We start from the raw sequence: 19,591 nt of genomic DNA on the forward strand, positions 1-19,591 counted from the left end.
CCTGGAACTTGTGCCCTCCCAATATTTACAAACTGAAATAGTGGAGAGAGAAATGAGCAGCTTATCAGCAGTCTTTTTAGAAAATGGGTCTTGTGTGTGTGTGTTGGTAATTATGGCCAGTCCATTTAGAACAGTAGTGTTAATTGATGCCAAGCCCCTGATCTTGTGAAGCCGTATATATGCATTGCTCAGCATCCAGTGCTGTGACTCATCCCATGGTGAGCTGTTTCGCTGAAGCCAGTGGGATTCCTCACAGGATGCGCGGCTACAGCTTTGGAGTGAAGGTTTTGAGCTATTCGCTATGAGCAACATCTGTTTACACACTGGCCACCGTACAAGATTTCTCCATAGTTTTCCTGGGATGGCGAGTCTGTGCTCTACCTCTGGCCCCAAAGGTCTTGTGCACTCCACAGGAGGTGGCCCTTCCAGTCTGGTCCTTGTACAATTCCAGACTATTACCGATGTGTGTGTTTAGGCTCGCTCCAGCAGCAGGCAGCCAGGCTGCTTGTTCACACCAGTGGAGCTTCTGTTCCCCAGGAGCCCGTTTCTCTTCCACTGCCCACTCCTCCTGCTGTGAAATGCTCCATTTCTCACCGAGGAGCCAGCGGGAGGCTTGTGCTTAAATGAGCCAGCAGCTTCTGGGAACAGAGGTTTTTCCAGCCCAGGACTGTTAGTAGAGGCTGCTGGGGGTCTCTGCCCATCGGTGGCATTGCGAGTTGCGTTGGGTGTGTGGGAATACTACGGCTGCTCTTCCTGACAGTGTAGCAAGGGTGAGAAAGGGGGAAGGAGGTAAGGAACTGGGTAAAGAGGTGGTGTAGAACATGAATATACTTGACCTAAAAGTTAGGAATTGAGCTGTATTACAACCACCTGTGACAAAGAAATCTTGAAGCTTATGGCTTCAGAAAGCTATCTGTGGGATGCAAACATAAGGCTTTGGGGATAGCTTTCACTGTTTGGCTTTTGGGAAGATCTAATGTGACTTTTGTCTCTCTAGGAATAGGACGACAAGCTGAGGAACTCACTGCTGAGCAAAATCGGCTTGCTGTAAAGTAAGAATTTAATTCCCCTAGTGATTTGTGTTTAATTTCATCCAAAGAAGTTTAGGGTTTGGGTTTGGGTTTTTTGTTTGGTTGGGTTTTTTTCCCCTTGGCAATGTCAGGACCAACTTAGTGGCCTGGCTACGAAAATGTTCCCTGCTTTTTTCCAGTCTGGGATAAGCCAAAAGTCCTACCTGCTTTTTCTATTGGCTTGAGCAGTTTTGTTTTTGTAATGGTGCTGTCAGTGCCCTCCTTACACAAACATAGCTTCTTTGCTGTCTTCCTTATTTCTTCAATCCAGGACTTTGGCCTTTATCACCCTGTGCTGGTCAGTAAAGCACCGAAGTACTTGGCAACATCTCATTGACTTAGATACATACTCCACATGCAACAAAACTAGTTTTTGCTGAATCACAGCTCTTTTACATTCAGGCTAAGACTGTACTATATGGACTTTTTGGCTGTTGTCTTCATCCTATCTGTGATATGTTGTTTTTCCAAGTAGAATACTCCTCCTCTGTCAGCAAACCACTGCATAGTCAAAATCCATTTTGGTTTGACCTGACACTTCAAGTACTGCTTTTCTTTGCCATAATTTTTGGAGGCTGAGATTTTATTTTTCCTATCTCCCTCCGTAATGTTAATACTCCTAGCCCTTCATGTTATGTGACTAGTCTTCTCATTCTTCAGAGGGAGATAGCATGTTGATCATATGTTTGAGTACGTTTTATTTTTTCTATTTTATCTTTCAATACAAGCGCAGGACGCAGGTGAATTCTTTTTTTTTTTTTTTTTTTTAAGAATTAGTGTTACAGAATTAGTCTTAGAACCATAACTACATTTCACCATGAAGTGTTTGTTTAAGGCCAAGGAAATTATTTCCTTCATTTCCAAGGCAGAAGATTCAACCATCAGAAAATCTGCCTATGAGCTTCTAAAAGTAAGAAGGGAGGGATTTCTTGAAAAGCAAAAATCCTGTAGGGAGATTCGTGTAACATTTGCTGTGACCCATAGCTTTGTGTCTATTTTTAAAGCTCACAGCATAACATTTAAGTGCAGTGGGCCCTTGTGACCATATGATTAATTCTAGTCAAATTCTCACCAAACAGGCTTTTTTTTTTTTTGCCTTTTTTTTTTTTTTTTTCTTATACAGCAGATGAGCTCATAATAGAAAAGTACATGCCAATAGCTCAAGTGTCGGTGGCAGACAAGTCATAACTGAAGAGTTTTAAATCCCCTTTGGTAATACAGCCTTTTGTCTTCCCTCCTGTTCTTGGTCTGTTTTTGTTTCTCACTCATCCTCTGCACATTCCTTCGTGCATTGCTCATGTCTCCCCACCCACCCATGTGCAGAATCTAAGTTGAAACTAATGACTTTATTTTTAATCTTACTGTAGAGCTCAGAAGCCCAAATCATGGACTCTATTTTGCAGAACAGAAAGATGAGCCTTACCCCAAATTGTTTGCCGCATGTTTCTGTGAAATGGTTTCACCAGAGAACATATCATTCGGGCACTAACATCTACAATAACCAGCAGGGTGGATGCAGAAAATCCTGGCTAAGCTAACTGTTTGTTCAAACTAATTCCACTTCAGAATAAAAGTAGGCAACAGGAAATGTTTAACTGTTGCTTAGTTTTTCTGATAGAAATTTATGTTTTGGTCCGAAAGAATTTTAAGTGGGTTTTGGTTTATGCATGTCCATCTGTGTCTTGGACAGGAAAGTCTTGAAACACTGTGCCCTAGTTTCTGTTCTCATCTGGGTACTCCTCATTTACTTGGACGGTGCCTGTTACCACATTTGTGGAGAGCACTGTGTATCCCAGTGCAGAATTTAGATCTTGGTGTTTTCTGCCACATTAAAAAAAGCAAGCCCAACAATTTACAAATTACACTAGCAGCGAGAGGCCTATGCATCTTTCTTTTCCATCCTACTGATCTGTGGCAGGGACAGTGGATCTTCTTCATTTTACATCTAATGCAAAACCCCGCAAGGAACTTGTGGGGGATATGCACTTGCAAAATGGAAATAACGAACACGATGGACTTTCTTTGACTTTCATCTTCAGCTGTCTTTTGATTTATGTGTTTTTTTCCCATTAGTTCCTTTTCCTGTTTGTGATGCAATACAGGCAATTACTTCCTTTATTTGCACAGTAGGACAGAGTCCCTTTTCATTCTCTTCCTCTATGTCTCACATCACTCTTCCCATTTTTCAAAAAGCTGAACTGAAGGGTGGGTGAGAGCTTCTCTCAAGCCTGAGAGTCCTGGTCTTAAACGCTCCCTGCCCTGTGGTTTGCGTAACAAGGCAAGGTACTGCATTGCACAGCCTGGTGAGACCGGTGTTACTCAGCTTGTGGTCTGCCAGCCGTTACTGGTCCCTGACATACTGGACAGATGTCCAAAAACTATTACCAGTTTGTCACTGCTGGTAGTGCTGGCCTGTTCAAAATGCGCAAGTCAATTTGTTTGGAGTGGGCATGTAAATTTATGACTGTTTCTAACTAAAATGTTTCTAGTAATAAGATCACAACTTCTCAAATCAGTAGCATTCATTCACCTGTAGCTTAAGCACTTCCACATTACCCTTGTTCTGTCTGCCATCTGCCAGACATCACCAGGATATAAGAGAAGCTGTGCTTCATCGTCTCCAAAACAGATCTAGTGAGCTTTCAGCTGGGGGGACAGTGGCAGGAGAGAGCTGGGGACTGAGGCAGACACTACAACAAAAAGCATTCGTGAAAGCCTTTGCTGAATTTTACCTTGTTTTGGTTTTCTTCTCTTTTGTCATGTGTGGATGATTTTCACAGGACAAGACCTTCTTTACTGGAGTATTTAAGCTATCTCCTCAATTTTATGAGCATCATAGCTGGGCCTTGCAGCAACTACAAGGATTATATAGCCTTCATTGAAGGGAGGCATGTGCACATGAAACTATTAGAAGTGAACTGGAAGCAGAAGGGTTATGACAGACTTCCTGATCCTTCTCCAACTGTAAGTTTTAAAATGACAAAGATTTATTGCAAAGGCCAGGACAGTACAGCTTTGTAGATGATTCTCATAATTAATAACTAAGAAGAAAAACCATTTTTGGATTATCTTCCCAGTAAACATTACAGTGGTTTTTTTTCTGTGAAGTGGCTGCTGTTTTTATCACAGGGTCAGGGGTGAAGGGGCTAGTGTCTTCCTCTTCAATTCCCCAAATGCAATGCGTTTGGCTTGCAAAATGGGTCATTGGTTAATGGATGTCCTTTGTGCAGTGATGGGAACGGTCTGCAGGTTCTGACAATGACAAGTTGCAGTTCAGCTCCAAGCAGAAGAGGAAATGTCAGAAAAAAAAAAAGTCAAATCTCACCCGTAGTGCAGGAGACGGTACAAGTACATGAATCACAGGTAATCGGAAACTGTAGCTTGCCCAGGTGCTTTGCAAGGGAATCTCACACTTTAAGATGACTTGGGGGTCATTTTTCACATACAATTAACACTAAATTTTTTTTTTTTTTTTTTAAATATTACCTAAGACCTTCTTATAAAATGAACTTCTTTTAAGGCAGGATAACATAGCATGAGAACTAGATTCCTCTCTTTCACCTTAAGGCGACACTGAATGTGTAGCTTTGAGTGTGTGCAGAATTTCTCCTCTGAAATTATATGCTTATATATACCTGATTCCTGTTGCACATGGCTGTGTTTCTACCGACTTCAGTGGTGTTACTTCTGACTTATATTAGTCTGACTGAGGTCAGAATAAGGCCCGTATTGTGTTAGATGCAAGTCAGCAGAGAATACTAAAATTCGCATTGTAACCATTTAAAGATAATTGCACATTATTCCTGAATATGAAGAAGATATAAAAAGAGTACTTGGGATCAAAAAATGCATTGTCGTTTCAATAGTATATTGCACTTTTATTAGTCTTTTGAGAACATGAGTCAATTTTTACATGGTACCCAGGTGCCAGATTTACCTTTTTAATTATGACTGTATCAAGGAAAGTCTACTCATGATGTGTGTTTGAAATTGAGCTTCTACCTACTGACATGACTGTCAATAATATTAGTATATAGAAAGCTAGGGAGTGGTAGTAAAAAACAGTGTGGCGTAGCAGATACCCTATATCATGGGAAGGTATGCATGCTGTATAAGACGTGTGCTTTTTGGACGTGATTTTTAGCAAGACCTCTGGATGGTAGCTGGGCAATAAGACCTACAATTGTTCTGAATACTGGTGGGTTTGGCTTCTAGGAGGAATCTAGTCTTTAGTTCCAGGAGATGATAGTCCATATAGGAAAGATTTCCCCTTTACATTGTAGGGTTTGTTTTTAGTTTGTTTCCTTTCTTATTTGAGGACCTTCACTAACTGATGTAGGAGTCTCTTGTGAAGTTCATCACCAATTTTGACTTCTAATTATCCTTTGTACCTATCTATAGGTAGTTCAGTAAAGCAAATTAGACCAAAGCTTTGACTGTGGCCTTTTCTTTGTTACCTCTTCTAAATTAATTATCAACTTTGTCACTGCTAACTTTATTGGTTATTGAGGCACATTGTTTTTCTATGTCATGAGTACTGCCTTTTTTTTTTTCCCCTTAAGCAAATGTTTCTAATGAATGTTTCATTGTTATTTGTGCTTTTTAGGGAGCAGTGATGTACAAGCTGTGTATCACACTAGTATCTCTCATTTTATTCTTGACACTTACCAAGAACTTTCCTATGGCATATATTATTGATAATGAATTTCTTGATAAAACACCCTTCTTGTCAAGACTTGGTTACCTGTATGTTGTAACACAGGCAGCAAAACCAAAGTATTACTTTGCATGGACGTTAGGTAAGTCTGACTACATCATTTATTTTTGTAGGTAACGCATAAGTTTATAAATGGGGGAGGAGTTCTGAAACATTGGGGCGTGAAATTAGTCCCTAGATCTCTAGTTCCCATGGGAGATGTACACATGTTCCTGTAAGCAGTGGACTCCACTGAAGTGGGGAGATGTCAAAAGTTTTGAAAAACGTGCATAAAGTTTATTCTAGCTTGTCTGACATGCCCTGCCTCTGGAACCAAATCTGCTTTTCAGCTTCTTGCCAGTACAGTCAATGTAACAATTTCTTCTTACTTAAAACTTTGTACCAAAATAATTTTTACAGGAATTCTTAGGAAAAAAAAGTTTGCCTCCTCTAAACCTTGATTTTTATGCTTTATTCATAATTTGCGGTTGGGAGGTTAAAACTGGTCACGCTGGCTCAGGCTTTACAAGAACGTTACAGTGCAAACAGACCTCTCTCTTCCTTTAGGGACATCTTTAGCACATGCATCTGTATTCGAAAGCTGTAATGCTTGTTGGGGGGCTGAAGTTAGGCTTTGCCTCTAAGGCACTTTGTGATCCTGTATGCATGTTAGCTTTGAGCGTTCAGGAGAAAGGATTGGAGAACCATGGGGAAGGTGGGGAACGAAGGACTTGATGGGAAGGACCCAAGAATCTCTGCAAGGAAAAGAAGGAAGAGGGGTCATTATAGAGAGAAGCAAATTTCTTATATTGGGAGCCAGCTAGACTGGTGGCCAAAGTAATCTTTTTGTATTTTACCTTCTTCCTTTTAGAAGTCACCTTTCCCATCTTTATGTGAGGAGTCAGTCCTTCTAGGCCAGGCCAAAAATTGAGAGACTGAATGGTTTTTGCTGGTATTACAAGACTTTGTGTGTAGGGAAGATCCTGAAAGCCCAGCCAGCAATGTATGCACCTGAAACTGAGAAGAGTGTCATTGAGATGGGATGGAAAGAGCAAGGGAAACTCATTGCGAGGCTGTGATTAAATTGCTGGGAATAAAACTGACAGATCGAGGGAAGACAGCCAAGACTGGCATGTGTGGGATGGGAAAGCCTTTGGGATAAAGAATTGCTTGCTCAGAAACTTATTTTTGTGAGATCCAATGTTAAATTGTTGCCTCCATTTTTTCCGGCATTAAAAGTCCATTATCAAAGAGAGAAACTGAACTTGTATTTGTGACATGACTAAGCCATAGAGGCTGTAGAAATATCTTACAGACGAGGGGGTTCTGGAAAAGCATGCATTGCATATTGGAGGGTGAGGCCTCTATTATTCACATTGCAAATCCAGGCAGCAGAACAGCAGACACTTTATCCTTTCGCAGTTAACTCCGGTGGCATGGCCCAGGGCATTACGAAAGTGCCGGCTGAAACGGCCGATAAATGCTTCCTGTCCTCCGAAAAGGACAGTCACGCTATTGTGCAAGAGCCGCGCTGCTGAATTCCTCCAGATCCATGGAAAGATGGAAAATTCAGCTTCTCGCTGCATTAGTAATAGTCATGGGAACATGGCTGCAAACCTAACTCAGAGCTGTCAATGAAACCAATTTGGGACTGAGCGCTCGCATCCAAGGAGCTGTGAAAGCGATGTGCCAGAGCTGTTCAAGTCAGCAGGGAAAACTCTGCCGGGCACTGCGGAGTGTTGGGGTGTTGTGAGCAGTTCAAGGGTGGGCAATTGCGATTCTTCTGCGCTTCACACCTCGCTCTGCAGACAGCAGCTTGGGAAGCAAGAGGCGGATGGGTCTGCTGTATTATTATGTCCCTGAATTTCTGGTTTCTTGCTTTTGGCAAAGAAACACTAAGCGGTCCCTGCCACCCTTGCAGCAGCAAGGAGGAGCAAACCCAGGAGTCCCCCTGCTCTGGGGTGACAGTTAGGTGCAGCTCCCGTCTCTGCGCTTGGGCAGGGTCCTTACTGATCTCATAGCAAGACACTGGCAGGCCATAAGGAAATATAATTTCAGAGAGGGTTATTGGGGTTTTTTTGGTTTGGTGGTTTGTTGGTTGTTTTTTTTTTTAACAGGGAGAGAATTAAGAGTTCGGAGACCTTTCTTTCTATCAGTAAAATCTAGCTCGTTTAGTAAAGTGGAAAATAAAATTGAAAACTTCAGGTTAGAGAAGGTTGCTCATTTATTTATTCATTTATTGTTACTCTTGTTGCTTTTAATTAGGTTCTCTCCCTAGTTTTGTGCTTTGGGATTCCTCCATGAGCTTGTGCTTGTATTCATAGCACTTACGAAGCAAAATCAGTTTTCGTTTTTGGGAAAGAAATGCTGACCTTTTTAAAGCGTAGCTTAACCAGGCTTGTATTTTGTAAATATCTAGAAGGAAAAGCCTTACCTATATTTTCGCTTTCCTTTTTCTTCCAATAATCCTTGATGTTGGCTGCACCTAGTGAACCAGAGGTAACGAGTCCTTCCTGTTTTCTTAGTACAGTGAGAGAGGATTTCTGGCAGGGGTGTGTTAAAAGCAGGATCTTGAGAACCAGTGATGAGATGGCTCCCAGGCAAGGCTGAGAGGGGAGGTAGCTGACCAGTGCCCTGGGAAAGAGCAAGAGTGCAGCACGTGAAATGCCTACCGTTACCCGAGCTTTTTATTTGCACTTAAAGTAGTTAAGTCCGTAATGGCAGTTACTCAATATTCGATTTGTAGAGATGGCGAGGTACTTAGGGAGGCACTGAGTGACAGGATTAGTGAACGGCTTTGCAGAAGTATGAAAGTAAGTCTCAGTTAAAACAGCCATGTTGGAACTCTTAATAGGAATGGTAAACCTATCTTTGAGATGCTACACTTTTTCTGAATTCTGGAAAACGCTGTGACATCCAGGTACCCTTTTGAGGAAAATGCTAATTCATTTTACATCAACTCTTGTATATCTATCTCAGATGGATAATAGAGGCAAAATAATGGGAAAAGTGATTTCTATCCACTGTTGTTTTATTTTATTTTATTTCTTCTGCCCAAGGAGTAGCTAGTCTTTCCTCTTGAGGAAATGACTCTTGTGTTGTCCTATAGCAATGCCCCTTTACCAAGGGGAAGCTTCTCTTTGAAAGAGAGGATGCTAATTGCTACAAAGCTGGCTTGAATGTGTATTTGGTGCTATACTGACTTGTAAGAAAACATGACTCCTCCAGCAGTCTGATTTGACCTGTTTTGCTTTGACATTGCAGCAGATGCAGTCAACAATGCAGCTGGCTATGGATTCAGTGGAGTTGATGAGAGGGGCACTTTCCGCTGGGACCTGTTGTCCAATTTAAATATCTGGAATATTGAGGTGAGTTAAAGGAGTGGCTGCATTGATGTAATTATAAAGAAATGGGCATGATAACGGGGAGAAGCTTCGCTGGAAGGAAAGTAAGTCCATGCCAGCAGGCTGCCCCTCTTTAACATAGAGAGGTTTTGTATTTTATCTGTTGGGCAGATAAAAAGCATCTGTCACGCAGCCTTTGTCATGCTCTGTATTCAGGTTGCATTTCTAAATAGTTTATAGAAGGCTAATAAATGATTAATCAGTTGTTTAATAAATGAGCAGTCAATTTCTGTAGATTGTGGCTGAGTTCAGCAGGTCAATAAATTGCTCACAGCTATGATTCTCCACCATCTGTGGTGTATTCTGTTTAATTACTTCTAACAGTCTTCCACTTTTGTAACCCAGTTGAGAAGGGTGGTGGTAGTGAAAGAGGCCACCACGAGTGGGCATTGCACAGGCACTTGCAAGGGCTGGGTCCCTGCACATGCCTGGAGTGCCTCTGGTAAACGGAGAAAAGCAAGGGTTGGAGAGATAACAGGTACAAACCGAGCAACCTGAATGGGAACTGGCAGGGCCACGTAGAGCTTACGTGGCTGCTGATTTAGAGCTCCATCCAGCAAACCACGCTGTTTCTCAAAACATTTGTCGCACATGTTTCTTGTGACTGCAGTATACTTTCAACATCCATTAGTCCCTTGTAAGCTATTTGTGTTTGTTTCTCTAATGCAAAAGATGGCCGATGTAATTTGTTTGCCCCAAAGAATATTTTGTGAATGCCAGTGGGATGTGAAAATGTTTACGGGACTGATACTGCTTTCTAAGGGCTTCTTTTCTTTAGAAGTAGGAGGAGCTTCCCCCTGTAATTCTGTAGTTATGATTTTAAAAGGAAAAGCAGATGAAAACAAGTTGACTGCTTTATTACTGAATGATCTGTGACTAAGTGAATGTACTGTAATAGCTCTTCTCAAAAATGAAAGAGCCCCTGTAATTCTTAATTGAAAGATGCCAAAGCTGGAAGTATCATTATACATTCTCTCTTTCTCAACATCCTTCTCTGTCTTTTTTTTTACCTTAATTAATCCTCAGTATATATCTCTTCTTGAGCGGTACAGAATACAGAGCCCAGAAATGCTTTATACTCTTCGATGGCGGTAGCACGCCAGATACCGCTGAGATCTTGAACCAATGTCTGATTCAGTTTTGGGGCAGGAGATGACTCCTGCCTTGATGAGCTGAGGCAGTTCCTGCTTGAAGGAGGCAAGTAAAATGCAGGCGATGCTCTTTAGTCAAGCCAAATTAAAGAAACGGGAGCCTTTGCTCCTCTCTACCCACTGAAATGTAAGGCCCCTCAAACCCTTTTTTCCTTTACTGCTCACACGGGCAATAGAGATCAGGGTGGAGAAATTATTTCCAGGAGTGTAAAACAGTGCTCTCCATTGATTTGGTCATGTGTGCGCTGAGAAAAAGAGAGGCTACAGAGACCATTACTTCGGGTAAGCCTGGAACTGTCACTTTATGCACCAACAACAATTCCGGGAGTTGAAGTTTAAGTGTGATCGTACAGTGTGTTTTAAGCAGGTATAGCCACCTGCTTATGTAAAATTGCTTAAGAGTTGGGAACTTGGGTGCTAAATGGGGCTAAGAAATGACCTGATCTGTAGTAAAGATAAGCATGTGGCAGGAGCTGTGAGGGCATTAAAACGTGATGGGGGCTAAACACATGTGGGGGACTTGAAAGCCTTGGCAGCATGTATATTTTGACAGCCAATGACTACTTTCTCTCTTGGTAGCATAACAGGGGAACTTCAAGGAAGCCAAAAGAGTGACAATATTAGTTGGAAAAGAAATTATATTTTTCTTGGCTTCTTTTGGTGCAGTAATGCAATTAAAATGTGGCAGTACTGCATTGGGAATTGCTGAACATTTTAACTCTTTAAACACAGAGGATGAAGTTCTAGCCTTCAGGATTCTGTGTGGAAGTGCAAAAATATCTGGATATTCCCCTTGGAAACCTTTGCCTTTAATCCATCCCGTGTGCCCTTGCCTTCAGCTTATATGGGAAAATAACGTGGTGTCGCTGAACCATGTCCCTGCTTGCTGAGGAGGTGCTCGGAGGTTTCTGTCAACAAGCGAGGAACAAGGGGAGCGGGGATGGGGAACCAAGATGGGTGAAGTTGACCAGGATTAGGGGAACTGATGCTGAACGGAGTCCAGCAGCCCCCTAAAGCTGGGGGGACTGGTGCTGTCAGGAGGTACAGGTAGTTCTCCCAGGACCCTGGAGTCCACTCTGGTTTCTCAAGCTGGGCAGTGGACTGAGAATCGGCTTCTAAGTTCAGTCCTGAAACTTTTTGTCTGTGTTTTTCAGTCTTCCCCCTTCCTTCTCCAAATAATAATGTGTTTCTTTTAGTTTTTATAACACTTTGTTTTAATAGCACTCTAGGGAAGTCCAGACTGCGTAACGGGTGGCAACATATCTCTTCCAAAAATGAAGCTGTTTGTGAACTGAAGGGAAGGCTAAGCGTTTAAAATGAGACAGATTTTCAGATTTCCTGTGTCCTGGTTTCGGCTGGCAGAGTTAATTTTCTTCCTAGTAGTTGGTATAATGTTTGTTTTGGATTCAGTATGAGAATAATGTTGATAACACACTGTTTTCAGTTGTTGCTGAGTAGTGTTTAGACTAAGTCAAGGATTTTTCAGCTTCTCATGCCCAGCCAGCAAGAAGGCTGGAGGGGCACAAGAAGCTGGGGGGGAGGACAGCCAGGACAGCTGACCCAAAGTGGCCAACAGGGTATTCCATACCATGTGATGTCATGCCAGTATATAAACTGGGGGGAGTTGGCCGGGAGGGGTGGATCACTGCTCGGGGACTGGCTGAGCATCGGTCAGCGTGTGGTGAGCAATTGCATTGTGCATCATTTGTCTTTCTTGGGTTTTATTTCACTCTCTTTTTGTTATCTTCCTTTTCATTATTATTATTATTAACATTATTATTAATAATAATAATATTTTAATTTTTATTCCAATTATTAAACTGTTTTTATCTCAACCCATGAATTTTACTTGTTTTTGATTCTCCTCCCCATCCCACAGGGGGGGCAGGGGGAGGAGGGAGTGAGCGGCTGCGTGGGGCTTAGTTGCTGGCTGGGGTTAAACCACGACATCCCACAATTTGAAAAATAACTAAACATTGTATTTAATTTTACAAAACAAAGTGAGATTTTTTAGCAAGTGCCAAGTGTTAGTGGTGAGTAATCAGCCTAGTTAATGTCCTTCCCAAAACATATTAGTATAATGATGAACTGTGGCACAGGCTTCGCAACAGTGAGCTACTAGAATTAATGTATTCCATGTATCTCCTCTCTAATTTAAAATGCAAGTATTATTTTACAGCTTTCAGTGCTAACATTTCATATGAACTTCTTTCTTAGACTGCAACAAGTTTTAAAATGTACATTGAAAACTGGAACATTCAGACAGCTGCCTGGCTAAAACGGTAAGCGTAATGAAACAGTAACGTGCTTGTGAAACCCAAAAACTCTAGATGGCCTCGAAAAACATTGACTGGTGAACCTCATAAATGTATAGTCTCTTGTCCTCTCTTTGTTTCCTGTGTCTGTAACAGTTGGTGGAATACAAGGGTATGTGGTGCTGTAAAGTTTTATTGCTGCAAATGTAAAATGCCCGCATTTTATATATAAGCAGGAAAGCCCAAACCAAACTGTTCAGATCTTCCATAATAAAAAGTAATAGCATTTTGATGGCATCTTTTAGGCTGCCGTTTGCCTCCATTATTCTTGCTGTACTATTTCACTTCGCCATGTTGTGTTTCCCATGCGTATTATTACCAGAGGTGAGCCTCTTTGTGTCACTGGGATCCAGTTCAGCTAGAACTGGAGAGAAGTCAAAGTCTTCAGAGCCCCAGTGTAGTCTGGTTTGGAGTTACCACAAGATGTTTGCCAGGGAGTCACTGTTTAGGATATGGAGAAGAGACTTCTTTATAGCACTGAGAGGATCTGATTTTAACCCATGACTGTTAAGGCACATATAAATACTAGTATTAAGTCCAAATTTTGTAGATTGAACTGTCTATCGTTACTCGTTACACTTTTTGGTGTGATTACAGTTCAGCATACAGTCAATGTTGTGTCTGAAATGCAGGCACGGATTTATTGTAGTTATCGTAACTATTTTTGTTGTTAAATATATACATCCTAAAAGTCAATGTCTACTATTTTTCATGATTCAAATGATGTTCCTGATAAGTGCATTATTGTGACTCATTTCTTTGGAACACAGCATTTCAGTTAAACTTCAGATGGCCAAATAGACAGGTTGGTGTGTTTTTGAACTGGTATCATTTGCTTGTGTCTTTGGAGTAAGATTTTGGGCTGCTAAAGTTAGCAGGAATCCCCTGCTTGGCAATAGCTTTGCGGCACTCCCTGTTCCCAGCGTTTGTTAGATTACAGTGCCTAAAACCACCTCCGTTCACCGGTAAAAGGTGGGGTCACGTCTCTCTGACTTTTGACTCGCTCTTGATCTGCCATCAGAGTTTTGAAGGGTAGTGTGTGATTCCAGATAGAGGTATAAAGGTGAATGAACTCTTGCCTGCCCTCTGTCCCATTATTCAATTAAACGCTATGAGGACCGGGAATATTTGTGTGGGCACTCTTTGGATACTCAGTGCATAAAAGCATGCTTCCTCTTTCCATCTAAACCTCCATCTAAATGAACAGAGAGCTCCTCGTGCCCTGGTGTGTACCAGAGACAAGATAAGACCGTTAAGAAAACAGAATGAGACCTTACAAACAGAGAAGGATTTGAAGTGCAGCGTCCATTGTTCAGTTGTATTCAGCCTCTTCTTGTTTCGTTTTCGTTTTTGCAGCGTCTGCTATGACAGAGCTCCCTGGTACCCTACGGCTTTAACTTTTATCCTGTCGGCCCTGTGGCACGGTATCTATCCTGGATATTATTTTACGTTTCTCACTGGAATCCTTATCACACTCGCAGCCAGAGCAGTATGTACCTTTCATTGTTCTCTTCTAAGGCCCATTCTAGATACTATCCAGCTGTCAACTGCAGGGACCACCCTGATACGGTCAAGCAGCTTGTCCCCACTGTGAGCCCTCATTCATGCCTTTGCGGGCTTGAAGTTCGCTGAAACTTTGTTCTGTATTGATGCTCATCACAGAGTACCCCCAGCAGTCATAAGCAGCACCAGTTCTGCACGTACTGCAATGCTGTCCCTGGCTGGCAGAGGAAACGTTGCTTGTGGGTGTACAGTTGGTAGTGCCACCGGCTATGTCCATGCAGTCAAATTAGCTTGGGATTCAAGGTCACGTTGGAGTCCAGACTTCAGCTAGGTCGTGTTGCCTGTATGCTGGTGTCTAATCGGCCCGGGGCCCAGTCTTTCACAAGGAGCTGTTATGGGTTGAGCATTAGCCCAAACTTGAACTCTTCCATGTGGATGCAGTTGATGCAGTAAAATGGTCTCTGTGTTTATGGGCCTCGTTTCAGGTAGAGTCACGGAAGACAAAACAGGTTTCCTCTCTCACTGTTGTTAAATTTATCACTGCTGATCTTTCAGGCCGAACCAGCCAGTTGTGCAGGGCTGGGAAGCAGCACCATTGTCTTTCAGAGCTTGACTATGGATAAATAACCAGGTCAATTTGAAAGGTGAATTAAACTGGTGGTCAGTATTAACTGCTAAGGCTAGAGCAGGTTGCTGAACATGTGGTCTTAACATGTGCTTTGCCTCTCATTTATGAGGGTTTCATAGATGTGAAGCTAAATTAAAATCTCTAGGGAGCAGCACACGCTTGCAGGTATAAACACATATCTGTTCATTTAAAGTAGCTTTGTTTCACCATTGAGAACCAATAATAAATCAAAACCAGCAGGGAGGAAGATCAAATCATAACAACTACCAAAGATATCGTGCCAAATATCCAGCATGAGAGTCTGCTTCCGTGATTATGATGGAGGAAATTAGGGGACACTTCTGTTTGCCACTGGTTGACTGTGGGATCTTGGGTATGCCAGTCAATACAATTCTGTCTTCCTACTCTCAGTGCTTTCTAACTGGTGTATAAACTTTTCTGTAATACTAATGCTGATGATAAGTGGAAAGTCATACATTACAATGTGTCTGCGTGACTTTGCCTAAGAAATGAATTTATATTAATTTTCTGTTTACTTTTCCCTGACCTGCAGGTAAGAAACAGTTGCAGACATTACTTCCTCTCATCAGTGCCTCTCAAGATAGCCTATGACGTTATTACCTGGGTTGTCACTCAACTGGCCGTGTGCTATACTGTTGCACCGTTTGTTATGCTGGCTGTTGAGCCCACGATCAAGTTCTACAAGTAAGTTCTCTCCTCTTGACTATTGTTCTCCAGACCAGCATGGGCTTTTGTTAAATAACTCAGACCACACTGAAAGGCAGTTGGTATTTCATCAGATTTGAAAGGAGTTCAAACAGGATGTTTAATAATGTGTAAGGGGTAATTTTTGCACTCCTGTAACTTAATGAGATAATAATAATGCCAAGGCAGAGCACTTCACTTGTACTTCTCAGTCTTTCTGCATCCTTATGTGACTTTTCACATACTCAGTTTCCTTTTTCAAAACAGTTGAGTCTCAACCATTAATGGTGGCCAAGGCTGGAGAGGTCAAGAATAATGTAAATTAGCAGTAGGAAGGACTCGATGAGAAAAGGCCAGGTTTCCAGCTGCCGAATGCATAGAACAGATGTGATCGGTCAGCAGGAGATAAGGAGGGTGTCTGGCAGAGCATTACTTCTAGAAATGAGCATGCTTTTCTTTTTGAATACTTCCATAGGAAGTGAGTACTTCTCTAGGTTCCTTAAAAATAAGAAAATGCTGGTGTTGCAGAATATACTGAATATACTCTAATAAAAATAAATTGAAATAGAGAAATAGAAAAAATAATTTGAAAAAGGAGACTGGACTACATTGCTTTACCTTTTCATTCTACAGTGAACTGTCAACATAGAGTAACAGGTTTTGGTTAAGAAGACAGTTCCCTTCTCTAACATAAAAGACATAAAACTGGTAGTCAAGATAGCTGCTGTCAGTAAGTCTGTTTGAAGGGTGTTGAATTTTGACATTTTCTATTCCTGTTTCTTAAAACATTTGATTTCAACGCAGAAAACTTACCATATAAAAATTACTTCAAATCTTTCTTAGTTCCATTCCTTAATATTTTTTGCCCTAGTGACTTTGAACATAGTTAAGATTTAAACTTGGAGACTGTTAAGCAAGGAAATCATAGGCCTTTGGACAAGGGCATGAATTTTTGGAACACTGCACACCTAGCAGTGGTCTTAAGCACCTTACAAGGATATTAAGAACTATGGTAAGAAGCATAAATGACACCACAGGGAGGTGTATCTCTGTGGTTAAGAGCTGGACCATACTGCTCCCAAACATCATCCTCCCCAAGCTGCCACAGCCTCATGTAATTGGTTTAAGTATTTTTTTATTTCTGTTCAATCTTATGTATACTGAATTATTTGAAATAAAAATATCTGATATTTAATAAAATATCAAATGAAGATATCTGAGTAGTTGCCTTCAAAAACACAATCCTTCTGTAAACATCATTACTTGACCATCCCCAGTTAAAAGTTCAGTGTTTAGATTTATTTCAGATCTCAGCCCTTGGAATGATTTTTTTTTTTTCCTTTCTGTCACTTTTTTTGGTTTTTTTAAACTTGTACAAGTTTTATGTCCTAAGCATGAAGGATGTTTCTTCAGAATGTAGCCTTGTATACATACTCTAACATTAAAAGAGAGGTGGGCTGAATAAGTCTGGGGTTGAATTACATGGGTTTATCTGAGCTGTCAGACTTTGGATTCTGGAGTTTGCTGATTGATTCCTTGCCTCATTAACATCCATGGCAACATTTCCATCAATGCCAGCAGGTACCGCATGCATAGGCTGTGTGAAATTCAAGGGTGTATTTTTGTGCTTTCTAGGTTGGGTTCATGCTTTCTGCATTCACCCCTTAGCACTAAATTCTGCATGGACTTATTGAGGTTGCACAATTCGTGTTATTACCAACAAAAATATAATATTCTCTTTCTGCTTTTGTTCCCAGGTCTATGTATTTTCACATGCATATTCTAAGCATCCTGGTGTTGCTTGTGTTACCAATCAGACCTCAAGCCCACTCCATAAGAAAGCCTCAGAATCAGGCCATGCCGAACTCTGTTAAAAGCAAAGACAAATGATGCCTCCAAAGAAAATTGCCAATATTGGGAAAACAAACTGTCATATTGGAAACAAAGAAAGAAGAAGAAAAATGGGTGGGATGAGGGTTGAAGTACAAGAGAGGTGGCATTTCTATTGGTTGTCTTAAAATCTTACTGGACAGGGCAGAAAAGAGCCTGAATGACCGTATTTCAAATTATTCCAGTTATCGGAGATTTTTACAGGCAACGTTTACAGGCTCATGGGGCATTTTGATTTTTTTAATAAATATTTTTATGAAGTGTTTTTATATATTTAAACTTTTTCACACAGAGAGGCATTTTTTTCTCTTTTACAGAAATATACAACTATTAATCAATAAATAATCTTGTGATTAGAGGGACAGGAAGCAGCTAGTATAGAGTTAGACCAGCTGCCTGATAGCCTGGTGCTGTGGGCAGCTGGCAGGGGAAGCTTTTCATCTCTTGGCTACGGAGAGAGATGGCGCAAGTAGAAAACTGCGGACGTGGGGTTGCTCAAGGTGCTGGCGCTGACTTCTGCCCCAGCAGGGAGAAGAGGGAGCGGGACTTTCCCCAGCAATGCCCAGAACAGGGACTGCAGCCTGAGCTTGGCAGCAAGGGTATTTCACATCCTTTAACGTGACACCTGCTGGTAATGAGGGCGAGAAAATGTCCCTTGGGAATAGGTGTCTGGGAGCACTGGCAACTGGCTAAGCCAAAATCTGAAGCCGAGTAAAAGCAAAACAAAAGAGGGGGTGTGGGGGGGAACCCAACCTAGAGTAAAAGAAGGGACATACACCCTGTGATCTGTAGAGTTGTGCTTCTCTAATGACGCAGCTGGTGCTCATTGCTGCATCAGCCTTACTTTGCAGTTTTAGTGTGATGCAGCACTTCCATTTTGGTATCAAAATAACTGAGGAGCCATGCAGGTTTAGTGTTTTAAAGCTCACAGTTATGGGTTAAATCTGAAAAAGGTTTGTAATGGATCAGACTGTTTTACTCAAAAACATCCCATCTTATGGAAGGGTTACTTTCCAGCAGGGTAACACTAATATGAAACCTGAACAGGAATTAGCATAGTCATAATAAGTCATTCTCTACAAAATACTGTGATGTGATATGATCATCACAAGAGTCAAGGCAGAGTCCTGGTATGATCTTGACATGTGACTTTGCCTGTTGATGCAAGTTTCCCTGCTTGTAAAGTCCTTGGCTTACAGGGATGTTTTGAGGCTTAATTTCTAAGAGCTTGTAGTGCATTGAGATAACCTGCTGCAAAATGCTGTGTCAGGTTTTCTTTATCTCTTTTTTTTTTTTTAAGTCCACTTACCCCAATAAAACAGGCTGGTACAACAACACATTGAAACCAACTAAAACATTTTTTAAAATTACTGTTTTCCAGGAATGTTTTTATCAGCATTTTGTAGAAGCAATTCCCTCGTTAAAGTATTGGTATTGCTTTATGATCATTTAATTGATGTGTGATTGAGCAAAGAATCTGCTGTTTACTGCATTCTGATTTTTGTGTCAGATTAAAATTTTGCAGAATCCTAATGTTTTGGGAAGAAACAAATCGGTGAAACCAAAACAAGTTCCAAAAAAAGTCTGATTTCCCCCCCCCCCCCCCCCCCCCCCCCTTTGGTGGGAAGTTTTTGTCCTGTGACCACCTTGTGATTTAGAGCATAGTTCATGGAAGAGTTTATATGGTAATTTATTTTGAAGGTGAGATGGGATTAAAAGGTAGATCTGAATAAACAAATTGCTTTGTGTCACCGCCTGGCATTATTAATCACAAATGTCTAATGTGAAAATGGGTGGATGGGTGCGCATGAGATCCCTCACACTTGTGAGGGGGAATGTTCAGGTCTGCTGGATTTTACAGAGCAGCTGGGCTTTACATCCTGCTCCTGCTGAAACGAAGACAAGATGACCCCCGTTCGTTTTCATGGCAGCTTTGTCCTTAACTTGGCCAGTCCTTACTTGTCCTTGTGCGTGTGTTCTCCTTGTGGCACCGGCCTCCGTTGCATCTTGGGCATCTAGTGTTTCCATGGAGGTCTGGCTGTGCCAGCCCTGTTTCTTGCGGGAGGGAACCGGGACATATCCCCAGGGAGGATGGGGGCTTGGGCGCTGCTGGCCGTGGCATTCCGTGGGCTGAAGCCAGCCTGCATTTACCTCCTAGAAACTGGAATTAATTGCTATGATGAGTGCTGGCAGACCCAGCGGAACGCACATCAACTCCGGGCTTCGGCA

General features: G+C 41.7%; 1 protein-coding gene across 6 annotated transcripts in view; it reads left to right on the forward strand.

Annotated features, from left to right (window-relative positions):
* Window positions 1-18,947, forward strand: part of MBOAT1 (membrane bound O-acyltransferase domain containing 1) — a 58,653-nt gene extending 39,706 nt beyond the window's left edge. For 3 of the 6 annotated variants that reach the window (XM_052805862.1, XM_052806035.1, XM_052805953.1), the window contains 8 exons: window positions 998-1,052; window positions 3,851-4,034; window positions 5,677-5,869; window positions 9,031-9,134; window positions 12,539-12,603; window positions 13,993-14,125; window positions 15,321-15,472; window positions 17,230-18,947. In XM_052805862.1, coding sequence (XP_052661822.1) covers window positions 998-1,052; window positions 3,851-4,034; window positions 5,677-5,869; window positions 9,031-9,134; window positions 12,539-12,603; window positions 13,993-14,125; window positions 15,321-15,472; window positions 17,230-17,362 — 1,019 coding nt within the window. In that variant the 3' untranslated portion in view covers window positions 17,363-18,947. The other 3 variants (XR_008237969.1, XR_008237978.1, XM_052806119.1) reach the window with 3 other exon arrangements.
* Window positions 18,948-19,591: the final 644 nt, after the last annotated feature.

This window comes from Harpia harpyja, chromosome 1, assembly GCF_026419915.1.
Source record: "Harpia harpyja isolate bHarHar1 chromosome 1, bHarHar1 primary haplotype, whole genome shotgun sequence".
NCBI lineage: Eukaryota > Metazoa > Chordata > Aves > Accipitriformes > Accipitridae > Harpia > Harpia harpyja.